Source organism: Theileria annulata, chromosome 1 (genome assembly GCF_000003225.4).
Source record: "Theileria annulata chromosome 1, complete sequence, *** SEQUENCING IN PROGRESS ***".
In the NCBI taxonomy this organism is placed as follows: Eukaryota; Apicomplexa; class Aconoidasida; order Piroplasmida; family Theileriidae; genus Theileria; species Theileria annulata.
This window is the reverse complement of record NC_011129.2, coordinates 70,588-85,554: the sequence shown is the minus strand read 5'-3', so window position 1 is coordinate 85,554 and position 14,967 is coordinate 70,588. Positions and strand designations below refer to the sequence as shown.

The following is a 14,967-nucleotide window of genomic DNA, read 5'->3' as shown; positions in this document are numbered from 1 at the left end:
GAAAAATTATTTATTTTTTGTTTAATATATTTTAAAGAATATTTTATGTAAAATAATTTAATTAATTTTTATTTAATTAATAGAATCTTAATATTATGTAATGTTTTTTGTAAAATTTGTAGAATCAGTTGATAAAATTAATTTGATTGGTTAATTTGATAGGTTAATTTGATTGATTGATAGATTGTTTGGATTGGATTGTATTTTTAAAAAAATGACAAATCAAGAATTAAAAGTTGGACCTACAACATCTGTACAAATTTTATCATCTAAAGATGCTTCTTCATTTAAAACTATGATGGTAATATATATACTATTTATACTAGTTATTTAAAATTACTACGGGAAAGGGAGCTAATTTTACAGCCATAGAGTGTACCCCGGGAAAGGGAGCTAATTTTACCCTTATGGAGTGTACTACTATTAATCCTCTAATTACTCCTTCTCCTATCTACTACTTAACTCCTTATCACCCCTTAATTACTCCTTACTTATACTCCTTATATACTCCTTAATCACTCCTTAGACTACTATATAATATATTTATAGGAATTATATAATAATAAGAGTTATAAGAAAGCATTAAAAATAGCTGATACTATATTAACTAAGAATCCAAATCATGGTGAAACATTATCAATTAAAGCTTTATTATTATTATCATTATCACATACTAATAATACCACATCTAATACTACACATGAGAGATCACATGACACAACTGGTAAGAGAACAAATGAGAAAAAAAATGAAAAATCTAATGAATCAACTAAAAACTCATCTCATGATAAATCTCACGAAAAATCTAATGAAAAATCTAATGAAACACGTAAAATAGTAACTAATGAGAAATCTCATGAGAGAACAAATGAAAAAACTAATGAAGAGAGAGATATGAGTGAGATAATAGATATAGCAAAAAGAGGATTAAGAAATGGTATAAATAGTTATATATGTTGGTATTCATTAGGTATGATATATAGAAATATGAGAAGATATAAAGATACGATAAAATGTTATATAATGGCATATAAATTGGATATGAAGAATGAGCGTTTATTAAGAGAAATATGTAGTTTGGAAATAGAAATAAATGATTATTCAGGATTTAGAAAATATGCAAGTATCCAATTGAAATTGAAACCAAAAGAATATCGTGAATGGTTAATCTTTGCATTTTCACAACATTTATGTGGAAATTTAAAATTAGCAATTGAAATATTAGAAGAAGCTGATAAATTATTTACTCATAATAATATTGATGAACTTGAATTAAGTGAATCAATAATGTATCATGCAATGTTATATGAACATTTACATGAATATGTAAAATGTTCTTCATTATTACAATTAAAATCACATTTAGTAAAAGATCAATTAACTTTTCTAGAATTAAAAGCTAAAGCAGATTTTTTCTCTAATAATATCAAATCTGCCAATGAAATTTATAAAAAATTAATACAATTGTACCCATCAAATTGTAAATTTTTATTCTTATATTTTTTAACACATACAAATATTAATATAAGAAAATTATTTACAATTAATATAGAATATATACAGAAGGATATTAGATTACGTTACGGTGCTTGGTCCACGGCAACTAACAGTACTAAGGATAGTAAGGATATTAAGGATAGTAAGGATATTGGTAGTAAGGATAGTAAGGGTATTAGTAGTAGTAAGGATAGTAGTAAGGATATTGGTACAGTGGGAGCAAGCACCGTAACTGAGGGAAAGGGAGCTAATTTTATGCCTATGGAATGTACTAGTGAGAAAATTTTGAATGAAATTGCTGTTGTAACTAAAACTGGGGAGTCCAGTACTTTTTCCGTGGATACTAAGGGAGTTGGTGGTACTGAGGGAGATATTAAGGGAGCTAGTGATACTAGGTTCGAATCCCAGTCCAGTAATACTACTGGCCGTGAACCAGACACCGTTACGGAAGAAAGTTGTATAATATTAAGTGAAGAAATATTTGATATAGATGGTGAATATTCAATAGGTGGTTGGTTATTAGAAAATAAATTATATAATAATATTAATTATTATTTATTACATAAAAATAATGGTAAAAATAATAATAATGGTATTAATGGTATTAATGGTAATAATGATAAATTATTGGTAAATTCAATAAATTCAATAAATTCAATAAATTTTGGTAAAAAATCATATAATTTAATTAATTTATATAATGAAAGTTTATATAAAAATTCAGAAAGTTTATATAAAATATTTGAAAATTTGGATTATAAAGAATATGTGAAGAAAATGATGAGAAAATTGAATAAGAAAATTGATATAGAAAAAATAATATCAATAGAAGAATTAATAAAAGTAATAAATTGTTATATAGAAATATTAGATTCCAATATAATCTATAGAAAAATAATGAAAAAAGATAATTATCCATTATATATATTAACAAGAGAATTAAAAGAATCTGAAGAAAATTTATTATTAGAAACTTTAGATGAATTAAATTTAAAAGATAAATTTGTATATAATTCTTTTCAATTTTTATTCTCAAATAATTTAAATTTCTATACTCGAGCTAAAAAATTTATTCTCACATCTATAGAATTGGGAAAAATTAATATTATTAAAACATTTACACATGTTTTAACTTTTAAAAAATTTTATATATTATTATACATATGTTATGAATTTCTCGGTACGGTGTCAGGTACTACGGATAGTAATGGACCTAAGGTTAGTAGTAGTACTAATAGTAATAAGGATATTAGTAGTACTAAGGGTACCGTAGGAGCAAGCACCGTTACGGAGGAAAATATTAGTACTAATTTTGCTGCTTCGGGAAAGGGAGCTAATTCTATGGGTATGGAGTGTACTACAGGAAAGGGAGCTAATTTTACAGCCATAGAGTGTACTAGTGAGAAAAATTCTAATGAAATTGCTGTTGTAACTAAAACTGGGGAGTCAAGTACTTTTGTGGATACTAAGGCGGTTGGTGTGGGTACTAAGGAAAGTCCTTTTGGGGCTGATGATGAGAAAACTACTGGCCGTGAACCTCACTCCGTTACGGAGAAAAAAATATATAATAATTATTTTAAATTAATAATTATAATATTGATGGGACAATTATATGATAATTTGGGATTATATAATGAAGCATTAGAAGTGGTAAATAAAGGATTTGAAATAACATTAACATCAATAGATTTATTATGTTTACGTGGTAAAATTTATAAACATTTATGTCAATATTTAAATAGTTTTAATGATTATAATTTAGCAAGTGAACTTGATAAATCTGATCGTCAAATTAGTGTTAAATGTTCTAAAGCATTTATACGTATTAATAATTTCAAATTAGCACATCTCAAATGGAAATCTTTTCTAATTGAAGATATAAACAATAAATTTAATAATTTAAATAATATAAATAAGGAAAATATAAATGAAAAGGAAAATATAAAGGAAAATATGAGAGAAATTGAAAATAATATTGAAATTCCAAGTTTTAAATTTTTAATTATGATTTATTTACAAAAATATTTTTTAATATTAATCAATAGGATTAATTCCATTACGGTGACTGGTCCAACAAACAGTATTGGTACCTCTGGAAAGGGAGCTAATTTTACAGCCATAGAGTGTACCCCTGGAAAGGGAGCTAATTTTATGGGTATGGAGTGTACTAGTGAGAAAAATATTAATGAAATTGCTGTTGTAACTAAAACTAGGGAGTCGAGTACTTTTTCTGAGGAAAGTATGAGTAAGGATATTAAGGGTAGTGAGGGTACTAGTGGTACAGTTGGAGCAAGCACCGTAACGGATAACTTATTAGAAATATATTTAGGATATAAAGAAATATTAGAAAAACATTTAGAAATATATACAAATCAATTAGATTTTCATAATTATTGTTTAAATCGTTTATCATATAGAATTTATTATAATTTTTTAAAATTAAAAAATAATTTTTGTACACATTATTATTTCTTAAAATCTTTTAAAAATATTATTAAAATTGTTTTAGAGTTAGTTTCTCACGTAACGGTGCCCGTTACGGAGCTTGGTCCAACAGACAGTACTAACAGTACCAACGGTAACACTACTGAGGAAAATTCTAATAAAGTTGCTGCTGTAACTAATACTGGGGAATCAGGTACTTTTAATGAGGATGGTGAGGGAGTTAGTGGTACTAATGATACTAATACTACTAAGGAGTCAGGTACTGAGGAAACTTCTCTTGGTGGACCAGACACCGTAATGGAGAAATATAAAGATGAAATAAATTATTGTATAGAATGGATGAAAATAGTATTAGGACAAAGAGTATATGATCCAGGCCTATATGCATTATTTTATAAATTAGCAAATATAACAAATATGAATATATTATTCAAATTACAATGTATCATGAGATGTTATTATTCATCCAAATGTAATCCATTCAATCATCATCTAATACAATTAATCTCACATTTACTCATTCAATTACAATTCTACATACAATTCGGACAATCTGGACAATCAACACAATCTACTGTACATTCTACTGGACTAACTGTACATACTATTGGACTGAATTTAACGGAATTTGAAAAAAAATTGATAATTAAAGTATTGAAAATTTGTATACCATATGAAAATTTAATTAATAAAATTATTCATACAGTTAATACCGTTACGGTGCTTGGTCCAACGGCCAACAGTAGTACTAGTACTAAAGGACCTAATACTGAGGAAACCTCTTTCAGTTCTGTTGGAGCAAGCACCGTAATGAATAATTGGTCTAGAGAGTATATAGATAATATAAAAGAATATATAATGAATATGAGATATGATTATAAAGGATTAAAAGGATTAGTAATGACAAGTTATAATGATAGAGAAGTGGAATATTTGGAAGACATTTTCATGGATTTCAAGAGAATATATGAAGGAATACACTATAATGACTATATTAAGATTCAAAAATTCCTAATGGAAGTCATTTGTACATGTCATAAATCACAAAATCAACAATTCCTCATTACACAATTACAATTATTACAATCACAATATACTAAACATTAATCTATTCAATATATATTATATACAATAGAATAGTTTAAGTAGTTAATAGTAGTTAGGTGTATAAGGAGTAGTTAAGGTGTATAAGGAATACTAGAGTATTAGTTATGATATTAGGAGTATACATAGTATTGGGATATATGTATATTATATAGGGTATAAGGTACTAAGTATATTACATAGGCTATAGTAAGTAGTTAAGGGTATTTGGGTAGTTAAGTAGTATAGGTATAGTGATATACACTAGTGTATATTGGATAGGGTATAGTAGAGTATTAGGTACTATAGGTGTTCTAGAAGTAGATAATAGGTATATTAGGAGTATTAGAGAATATTTGGAGTTTAAGGAAGTAATTAAGGGACAATTGACAAGTAAACAAGGAGTAATTAAGGTAATAATAAGGAGTAATTAAGGTAATAATAAGGAGTAATTAAGAGTAAAAAAGGACTAATTAAGATACTATTAGGACCAAATTAACACTAAATAGAGATAATTAAGAGGTAATAACGGGTAGATTAGAGGTAATAAGGTGTAATTGAGGACTAGTAAATCTAATATTCAGTACTAGTCTAGTAGTCTAGGGATATTAAGTTAAGTAATTAATGGATTAGGTGTAGCAATTTTGATGGTAATATTCCCATCATATTACTACTATTAGTAATCTAACTACACTTAAATAGTCTATAGTAGTCTTAAATAGTATAAGGTGTAATATATAATTATTTGTAGTGTTGTTTATAATTAATATTTTATTTTATTTATATAATTTTTATATATATACAAATTTTATTATATTATTTATTTTATATATTAATTTGTAATTTGTAATTTATTGGATTCTATAGATTCTAATTTATTAGAATATAAATTGGATTCTATAATTAATTTTAAAACATGATTTTAAATATTTAAATATCTAATGGTATAATTGTAATTTTAATCGCAATACATATGTAATATATAACAATTATACCATTAAAATTTCTTATACAATTGAATGTTGTAATATAATTAAATGAAATTTTGTAATATAATAAATAGATTTTGTAATATAAATAAGAGAATGTTGTAATATAACTTTAAGGAATTTGTAAAATACAATTGACAAAAAATTGAATAAAAAATTGAATAAAATGTTAATTAAAAATTAATAAAGTTAATAAAAAATTGAATAATAATGAAGTTAATAATTTTAATAATATTAAATATTTCTTTACAAAATTATTCTTGTAATATTAATTCTAAAAATAATCCTCAACAAACTATAAATCCACTAGAATCAACAAACTTACAAGAATCAACAAATATACATGAAACTACTACTAAATTTAGAAATACTAAAAATGTAGAAACATTAGAAAATGTAGAAAATTCCGAAAATATGGAACAATCAGAAAAATTGGATGAAATTGAATTTGATGAGAAATTAGTATTAAATATATTAAAACGTAGACCTAAAGGATTTGAAGTAATTAGACAGAATTATTATGGTATAGATATATTAGTTTTTATACCATATGGTATTATTACTGAAATTATTGATTCCAATGGTATTATATGGAAAAATTATAATAATATTAAATATATTAAAGTTACTACTTTTAAACATAATTCTAAATTATTACATATACAATTTTTTAATTCTCCCGTTACGGTGCTTGGTCAAACGGATAGTAATGGACCTAAGGTTAGTAGTAGTAAGGGTATTAGTAGTACTACAGGTACTGTTGGAGCAAGCACCGTAACGGAGGGAAAGGGAGCTAATGACACTTTTAGTACTCCGGGAAAGGGAGCTAATTCTACCCTTATGGAGTGTACCCCTGGAAAGGGAGCTAATTTTACCCTTATGGAGTGTACCTCGGGAAAGGGAGCTAATTCTACAGCCACGGAGTGTACTTCGCGAAAGGGAGCAAATTCTATGCCTATGGAGTGTACTCCTGGAAAGGGAGCTAATTCTATGCCTATGGAGTGTACTATAGGTAATAGTACTGAGGGCTCTAAGGGAGCTATAGGTACTAGGTTCGAATCCCAGTCCAGTAATACTACTGGCCGTGAACCAGACACCGTAACGGAGGTAACGGAAATATATTATCATCGTAATGGACGTGTATGGAATGAAATAGATGAAGAGAATTTTTATAATATATTTAATATAATACGTATGGAATCATCTTGTTTAGGAAAATATACAATATATTTAAATGATAAAAATTCACATCGTAATGTGATATGGAATCATTCAGATGAACGTTATGCAACATATGCACCAGCATCTGGTATAAGAATTAATAAATTATGTGATTACAATTGGGGTCCAATATGTCTAAAATCCATTTGGCGTACGAAAAAAAATGAATATCTACTCTATACATCTGTTTTTAATAAAATTAAACCTAAATTAGTTTATATTATTTTATCTAATGGGATTGATATTACTGAGGAATATTATTTTAAATATAATTCCAAATGGTATCAAATTAATCGTAATACTTTTTTTAATAAATTATATACATATTTTCCCGTTACGGTGACTGGTCCACCAGAAAGTAGTACTCAGGATAGTACAGTTATACCTAGTACCAGTACTAATGGTGGTACCATTGGAGCAAGCACCGTTACGGAAGAAAATTCTACTACTAAAATTGCTGCACCTAAAGTAGGTACTACAGTACTTACTGAACCCTTAGGTACTTCAACTACTAATAGTACTGGAAAGGGAGCTAATGACACTTTTGGTAGTCCTGGAAAGGGAGCTAATTCTACCCTTATGGAATGTACTAGTGAGAAAAATAGTACCGAAATTGCTGCACCTAAAGTAGGTATTGGACCGTTTGGTACTAGGTTCGAAACCCAGTTCAGTAATACTAATACTATTCGTGGACCAGACACCGTAATGGAAAAATTAAATAAATTAATGGAAATAGAAATAGATTTTGAAAATATAAATAAAGAGAAATTATATACAAGTACATTTGGTATAAATAGAACAATACAAATAATATATCCAAGACCAGGTATAAAAATAATAAGTGTAAGAAATGGTAAATCAATAATATGGAAATCAAATTTTAATTTATATTGTGATTATGCATATTTAATAAAAACACCAGAATTACCAATTTTATGTTATTTATTATTATCTAATAATTTTACAAGAAAAATTAATTATTTTATTTATTTAAATTATTGGATTAATATTAATAAATCACAATTTTTTTATTTTATTACACATAATATTTCTACATCACAAATACTCAAAATTATATCCAATAATACTAAAAATACTAATAATATAGAAGATTCCATAGAAGATACTGAGAATGAGGAAGATTCCATAGAAGATTCCAGAGATAAGGATATTAATGTGGAATCTACTGTAAAAGAGGATATTAGTGTGGAATCTAAGGTAAATACGGATAGTATTTTGGAATCTACTGTAAATTATGAGAATGAGGAAGATTCTATAGAATCTGAGGATGAGTTATTTACTGTAAAAGAAATTCCTATAGAATCTGCTAAAGAAGGGGAGATTACTATAGAATCTGAGAATGAGAATACTGAAGTAAATTCTACTAAGGATACTACTGGAAAGGGAGCTAATGACACTTTTGGTACCTCGGGAAAGGGAGCTAATTCTATGGGTATGGAGTGTACCACCGGAAAGGGAGCTAATTCTACAGCCATGGAGTGTACTAGTGAGAAAAATTCTAATGAAATTGCTGTTGTAACTAAAACTGGGGAGTCGAGTACTTTTTCTGAGGAAAGTAAAGATACTATGGATACTAATACTAATACTAAGGAAACCCCTATCAGGGCTGAGGGAGAGGATACTAATACTAAGGAAGCCCCTATCAGGGCTGGTACTAGGGATACTAAGGGAGTTGATGAGGAAACTGGTACCGTTGGAGCAAGCACCGTACCGGAAATAGAAACAAGTAATTTTATAAATAAAAAAGGATTAAAAATAAGAATATATAGAAGTAGAATAAAAGAATCCAAAGGTATAATAATATTAACACATGGTATAGGATTACATTTTATAGAAGTATCCATGAGAAATAATTTAGAATGGAATTATGAAAATTTCGGATTTATTACACATCCATTTCTAATCTGTCCTAATTTAAATTATTATAATTTAAATAATTTAAATATTAATCGATTTAAACATATTTTTCAACATAACTTTTTTTCTTCCAATATATCTACCAATCTGTCACCAAATATATTATCAACTACTAATATATCATCAACTACTAATAAATCAGAGAATATATCAGAAAATTCTAAAAAATCTAATAAATCAGAGAATTTAACAAATTTATCAACAAATAAATCAAATATATCAGAAAAATCTAATTTATTACCAAATTATGAATATAAAAATAGTTTAATGGAATTATTGAATAATTTAGGATATGATGTTTATGGTATGGATTTACAATCAAATGGATTTTCTGAAAGTTATGATTCTATAAGATCACATATACATAATACAAATGATTTTCTTGATGATTTATTACAATTCATTTTTATTATTATAAATAATCAATTTTATTCAAATAATAATAATTTAAATAATAATAAATTTAATTTAAATAAATTTGAAAATTTAAATAATTTTGTAAATTTAATAAATTGGAAAAAGAAAAAACGTATAATATTATTTGGTTTTTCATTTGGTGCTAATTTATCTATACGTATTATACAATATTATTATCAATCTATTTATAAAATGAAGAAGAAATATAAGAAATTTGGGTTAAATAAGAGATTTGGGTTAAATAAGAAAATTAAGGAGAAAATTGGTAAATTTGAGGAAAATAAGAAAATTAAGGAGAAAAATGAGGAATTGGATAATATATTTGTAGAAGATTTATTAGTGGATGGTGTAATATCATTATCAGGAATGTTAAATATGGATAATCATTTAGGTACAAGATTTATAAAATTGAAAATATTATTAATAAAATTCTTGGCATTAATTTGTCCTAGAAATATTAATAAATTTAAATCATTACCTGTTTTCAATCAATCATATCAATATTCTATATTACTCAATGTAAGAAGTTACGGTGCTTGCTACAGCAGCTCCCAATCCACTACTAAACCTCTAGTTATTCTAATTACAATAGTTCTTAAATAGTTAAGAGTAGTTAAGAGTAGTTAAGTAGTAGTTAATAGTAGTTAAGAGTATATAGGTAGTTAAGAGTATATAGGTAGTTAAGAGTATATAGGTAGTTAAGAGTATATAGGTAGTTAAGAGTATATAGGTAGTTAAGGGCTACTTAAGGAGTAGTTACTTAGTTAAGGGTATTAGGAGTAGTTAGGTATTTAAGGCTATTAAGGCCTATTAAGTAGTTAACAGTACTATAGCTATCTAATACTATTAGGTATATAAGTATTAGTTAAGTAGGTAGTTTAGGTGCAGCAAGATTGAGAGGATCGAGGAAAATTTATTTCCTCTAACCCGATCAATTTTGAACATTTATTTTTTAAATCCATTTTTTGGAATTATTTTTCCCTAAAATTGGATTTTTAGTTAATTTCCCTTAATTTAAGTTAATTTATTGATTAATTAATGTATTAGGATGATAAATATAATCCACCAAAATTTACATATAAAATGGTATTATATATATTAATTTATGCAAAAAAAGTAATAAAAAATATGAAATTTTATCCTAAAAATTTACCAACATTATTAATACATTTCAATAATGATCCAGCATGTTCTATACAAGTAATAAATTAAATAGAAAAATAAAATTAAATTAAATTAAAATAAAATAAAATAAATATAAAATTAAATTAAAATAAATTTTTAATTAAATTATTTAATTTTAATTTTAATTTTATTTTTTAGGGAGTATATGATATAAGTAAGAATAAAGAATATAAATTAATAATAAAAGAATTAAATGGTAATATACATCATTCATATAAAACAGAATATTTATATTTTATTATTAAATATATACAAGAATGGATTAATAATAATTTTTAAAATCAAAACAAATTAATATATTATTTATATATTATCCCTATAAATTTAAAGTGCACATTTATATTTGTCTAATAAAATTTTAATTAAATTATTTTATAAAAAATTAAAATTATTAAATTTTTATAAAAATATATTAAAATATATAAATATGTGTTAAGAATATAAATATGTGTTAAGAATATTATTAATGTGTTAAGAATGTGTAAATTTATGATTTTTAAGAAATAATTTCAGAATTTTATTAATTTTATGATTTTTAAGAGATAATTTTATTAATTTTCTTAATTTTTGTTAATTTGTTAATTTATTGTTAATATTGTTGTTAATTTGTTAATTGTGTTTGGAAATGGAGAATTTGGATATAGAAAGATGGAAATTATATGAATTATCAATAATATTAAATAATTTTAATATAAAAGTACCACAAATAACAAAATCTGTAATAAATTCGTTTGGTAAAATTTTAGATATTTTTGATTATAATTTTAAACTTAAAAATCCAAAATTTATTAATCAAATTGAAAATAATAATTTATTCGGAAATTTAGAAAATAATAATTTACTCGGAAATTTAGAAAATAATAATTTACTCAGAAATGGATTAGTAAATGGATTGGAGAATGGATTAGAGAATGGATTAGAGAATGGATTAGTAAATGGATTGGAGAATGGATTAGTAAATTTGGAAAATGGTGATTTACTGGGAAATATGGAAAATATATTACCAATTAATATAGAATTTTTATCTAAAAATACTAAAATACAATATAACAATTATTTAACCAATTTAAATAAATATAATAAACTAATAGAAAATAAGATTGGTAATGGGAGTGGGAGTGGGAGTGGTAATGAGGGGGGAAATGGGAATGAGAAAGGGAATGAGGGGGAAAATGGGAATCAGTTGGAAAATGAGACTAGGAATGAGAATTTGAATGAGAATAAAAATTTATGTTTAAATTGTTTTATAAAATTTGGTATAAATTATTGTAATAAATGTTTTAAATATTTTTGTAATCAATGTTTTATAAAACATTCTCCCGTTACGGTGCTTGGTCCAACAGACAGTAATTGTGCTAGTACTGGAAAAGATGATAATAATAGTACTAATAATAATCCTTTAACTAATACTGATACCACAGGTACCACAGGTCCAACCACCAGTACTAAGGATCCTACTGGTGCTAAGGATACCATTGGACCAAGCACCGTAACTAAGGGAAAGGGAGCTAATTTTACCCTTATGGAGTGTACCCCTCGAAAGGGAGCTAATTTTACCCTTATGGAATGCACCCCTCGAAAGGGAGCTAATTTTACCCTTATGGAATGTACTACTACTAATCCACTCTATACTAATCCTCTAACTACTACTATAACTACTACCAATCCTCCTATTACAGGACTTGAAGTAATGTTATATAATGAAATTAAAACATTTCCATATGAATTATGTAATAAACATCCTAATTCTCCTAATACTCCCGTTAATCCTAATTCTTCCCTTAATCCCCTTAATCCTAATACTACCCTTTCTCCCCTTAATCCTGTCAATCCAATCAATCCTGTTAAGAATGAGTTAGAAAAAAGATTAGTATGTATAACATGTGATTTTAAATTAATATGTGAGAAATGTAGATTAGAACATAGAAATCATAAGATAATAATAATAGAAATGGGAATAATAGAAATAAAAGAATATATAAATGATTGTATAGGAATATTATTAGAGAAGAAAAATTCATATATTCCAATAAAATTAGAATTAAGACAAATAAAATTAAATGAAAATAATAGAATAAATAATATAATACAATCAATAAATGATATATTACGTAATAAAATATATATAATAGAAAATGAAATAAAAATATTACAACAACTTTGTACAAATCAATTAAATTATTTATTAAATTTAAGTAATAAATTTAATAATTATTTAATTAAAAAGTTATTAAGATTAAAAAATTTTTTACAAATTAATGATCCAGGATTACAATTAAATATTTTTATAGAAATTAAAAATGATTATGAAAGTTTATTATATTTTTCACAAGATTTAAATGATTTAATACTTGATATACCACATTGGCAATTAAATGTTAATAATATCAATAATTTATTAAATGATTTAAATTTTAGAATTAATAATAATTTAGAAGAATTTTTTACATTATTTCAATTTTTCATTAATATAATTAATGAAACTAGAGAGTTTATTTTGAGCGTTACTTCCGTTACGGTGCTTGGTCAAGCAGAAAGTAATGGACCTAAGGTTAGTAGTAGTAAGGGTATTAAGGGAGTTGGTGAGGATATTGGTACCATTGGAGCAAGCACCGTAACGGAGGAAAATAATAGTACCAAAATTGCTGCTACGGGAAAGGGAGCTAATTTTACCCTTATGGAGTGTACCTCCGGAAAGGGAGCTAATTTTATGGGTATGGAATGTACTATGGGTATTAAGGATACTAAGGGAGTTGGTGTGGATACTAAGTTAGCCCCTTTTGGGGTTGGTGGAAAGGGAGCTAAGTTAGCCCCTTTTGGGGTTGTTGGCCGTGGACCAGTCACCGTAACGGAGGAAATAATATATAATGGAGAATTAAGAGGAATATTTTGGAGAAAAGATTATATACATAGAATCATATGTAAAAGAGCTATAATATTATATAATAATAAATTATATATCTTTAATAATGATAATCCATTTAATTCCGTTACGGTGTCAGGTACACCAAACAGTACTTCTCCTAACAGATCTACTGGTATTAGTACCATAGGACCAAGCACCGTAACTCAGGGAAAGAGAGCTAATAACACTTTTAGTACTACTGGAAAGGGTACCATTGGAGCAAGCACCGTTACGGAGGGAAAGGGAGCTATAGGTAGTAGGTTCGAATCCCAGTCCAGTAATATTACTGGCCGTGGACCAGACACCGTAATGGAAGAAATCGAATCAATAATAGAATTAAAATCAGTAATATTAAGAACATATGATGATGAAAATTTATCAGATTTTTCCAAATTAATACGTATAAGAATGCCAAATGGATTTGAGTTAATAGAAAAAAATGGAAAAGAAACAAGAATCTGGTCATTTACAAATGAATCCAAAAATTTAATATTATTATGGATCTCTAAACTTAAATTATTAACTAAAAATAATTTTACTAATAATAATTTTAATAATAATAATTTGAGTATTGGGAAAGATTTTAATTTACCAATACCACCAATAAATAAAGTTAATTCTCCCGTAACGGTGTCAGGTACTACGGGAAAGGGAGATAATTCTATGGTTACAGAGTGTACTATGGGAAAGGGAGCTAATTCTATGGGTACAGAGTGTACTACGGGAAAGGGAGCTAATGATAGTACTCCAAAGGGAGCTGTTGGTACAGTTGGAGCAAGCACAGTAACGAATGATTTTAAAAATATATCAATAGAATTAAAAAAAATAAAAGAAAATTCTACATTATTATATGATAAATGTTTTAATAAATTTAATTCCCCCGTTACGGTGTCAGGTCCACCAGAAAGTACTACTACTAATATTACTTCTCCTAATAGACTTACTAATAGTACTAATAGTACTACTAAGGAAGCCCCTTTCGGGGCTGGTAATGAGGATTCTTCTCTTGGTGGACCTGTCACCGTTATGGAAGACCCCGTAACGGAAGAAATCGAATTATCAGTTGGACGTTATAAATTACCAAATCCTAAACACCAAAAATTAAATAATAATTTAAAAAAAGAAAAATTAAATAATAATTTAAAAAAAGAAAATTTAAATAATAATTTAAAAAATACAAAATTAATAGAAAATGATTTTTACCCACAAATCATATCACCAAAATCTATACATCAATTCTTTCAATCCAAATATTATTAAAATAATTTTATTAATTTTTTAAAAATT

At 26.0% G+C, this 14,967-nt stretch overlaps 3 protein-coding genes across 3 annotated transcripts; all 3 read left to right on the top strand.

Moving 5' to 3' along the window:
• Positions 1-214: 214 nt before the first annotated feature.
• Positions 215-5,049, top strand: TA09610 (uncharacterized protein; the record flags this gene model as incomplete). The annotated part of the gene is made up of 2 exons (XM_948492.1): positions 215-325; positions 550-5,049. The coding sequence occupies 2 exons, from the start codon at positions 215-217 to the stop codon at positions 5,047-5,049; spliced, it is 4,611 nt and encodes a 1,536-aa protein (XP_953585.1).
• A 1,175-nt stretch (positions 5,050-6,224) lies between these two features.
• On the top strand, positions 6,225-10,193 carry TA09615 (uncharacterized protein; the record flags this gene model as incomplete). The annotated part of the gene is made up of 1 exon (XM_948491.1): positions 6,225-10,193. The coding sequence occupies one exon, from the start codon at positions 6,225-6,227 to the stop codon at positions 10,191-10,193; it is 3,969 nt and encodes a 1,322-aa protein (XP_953584.1).
• A 1,207-nt stretch (positions 10,194-11,400) lies between these two features.
• Positions 11,401-14,940, top strand: TA09620 (uncharacterized protein; the record flags this gene model as incomplete). Its single annotated transcript, XM_948490.1, has 1 exon — positions 11,401-14,940. The coding sequence occupies one exon, from the start codon at positions 11,401-11,403 to the stop codon at positions 14,938-14,940; it is 3,540 nt and encodes a 1,179-aa protein (XP_953583.1).
• Positions 14,941-14,967: the final 27 nt, after the last annotated feature.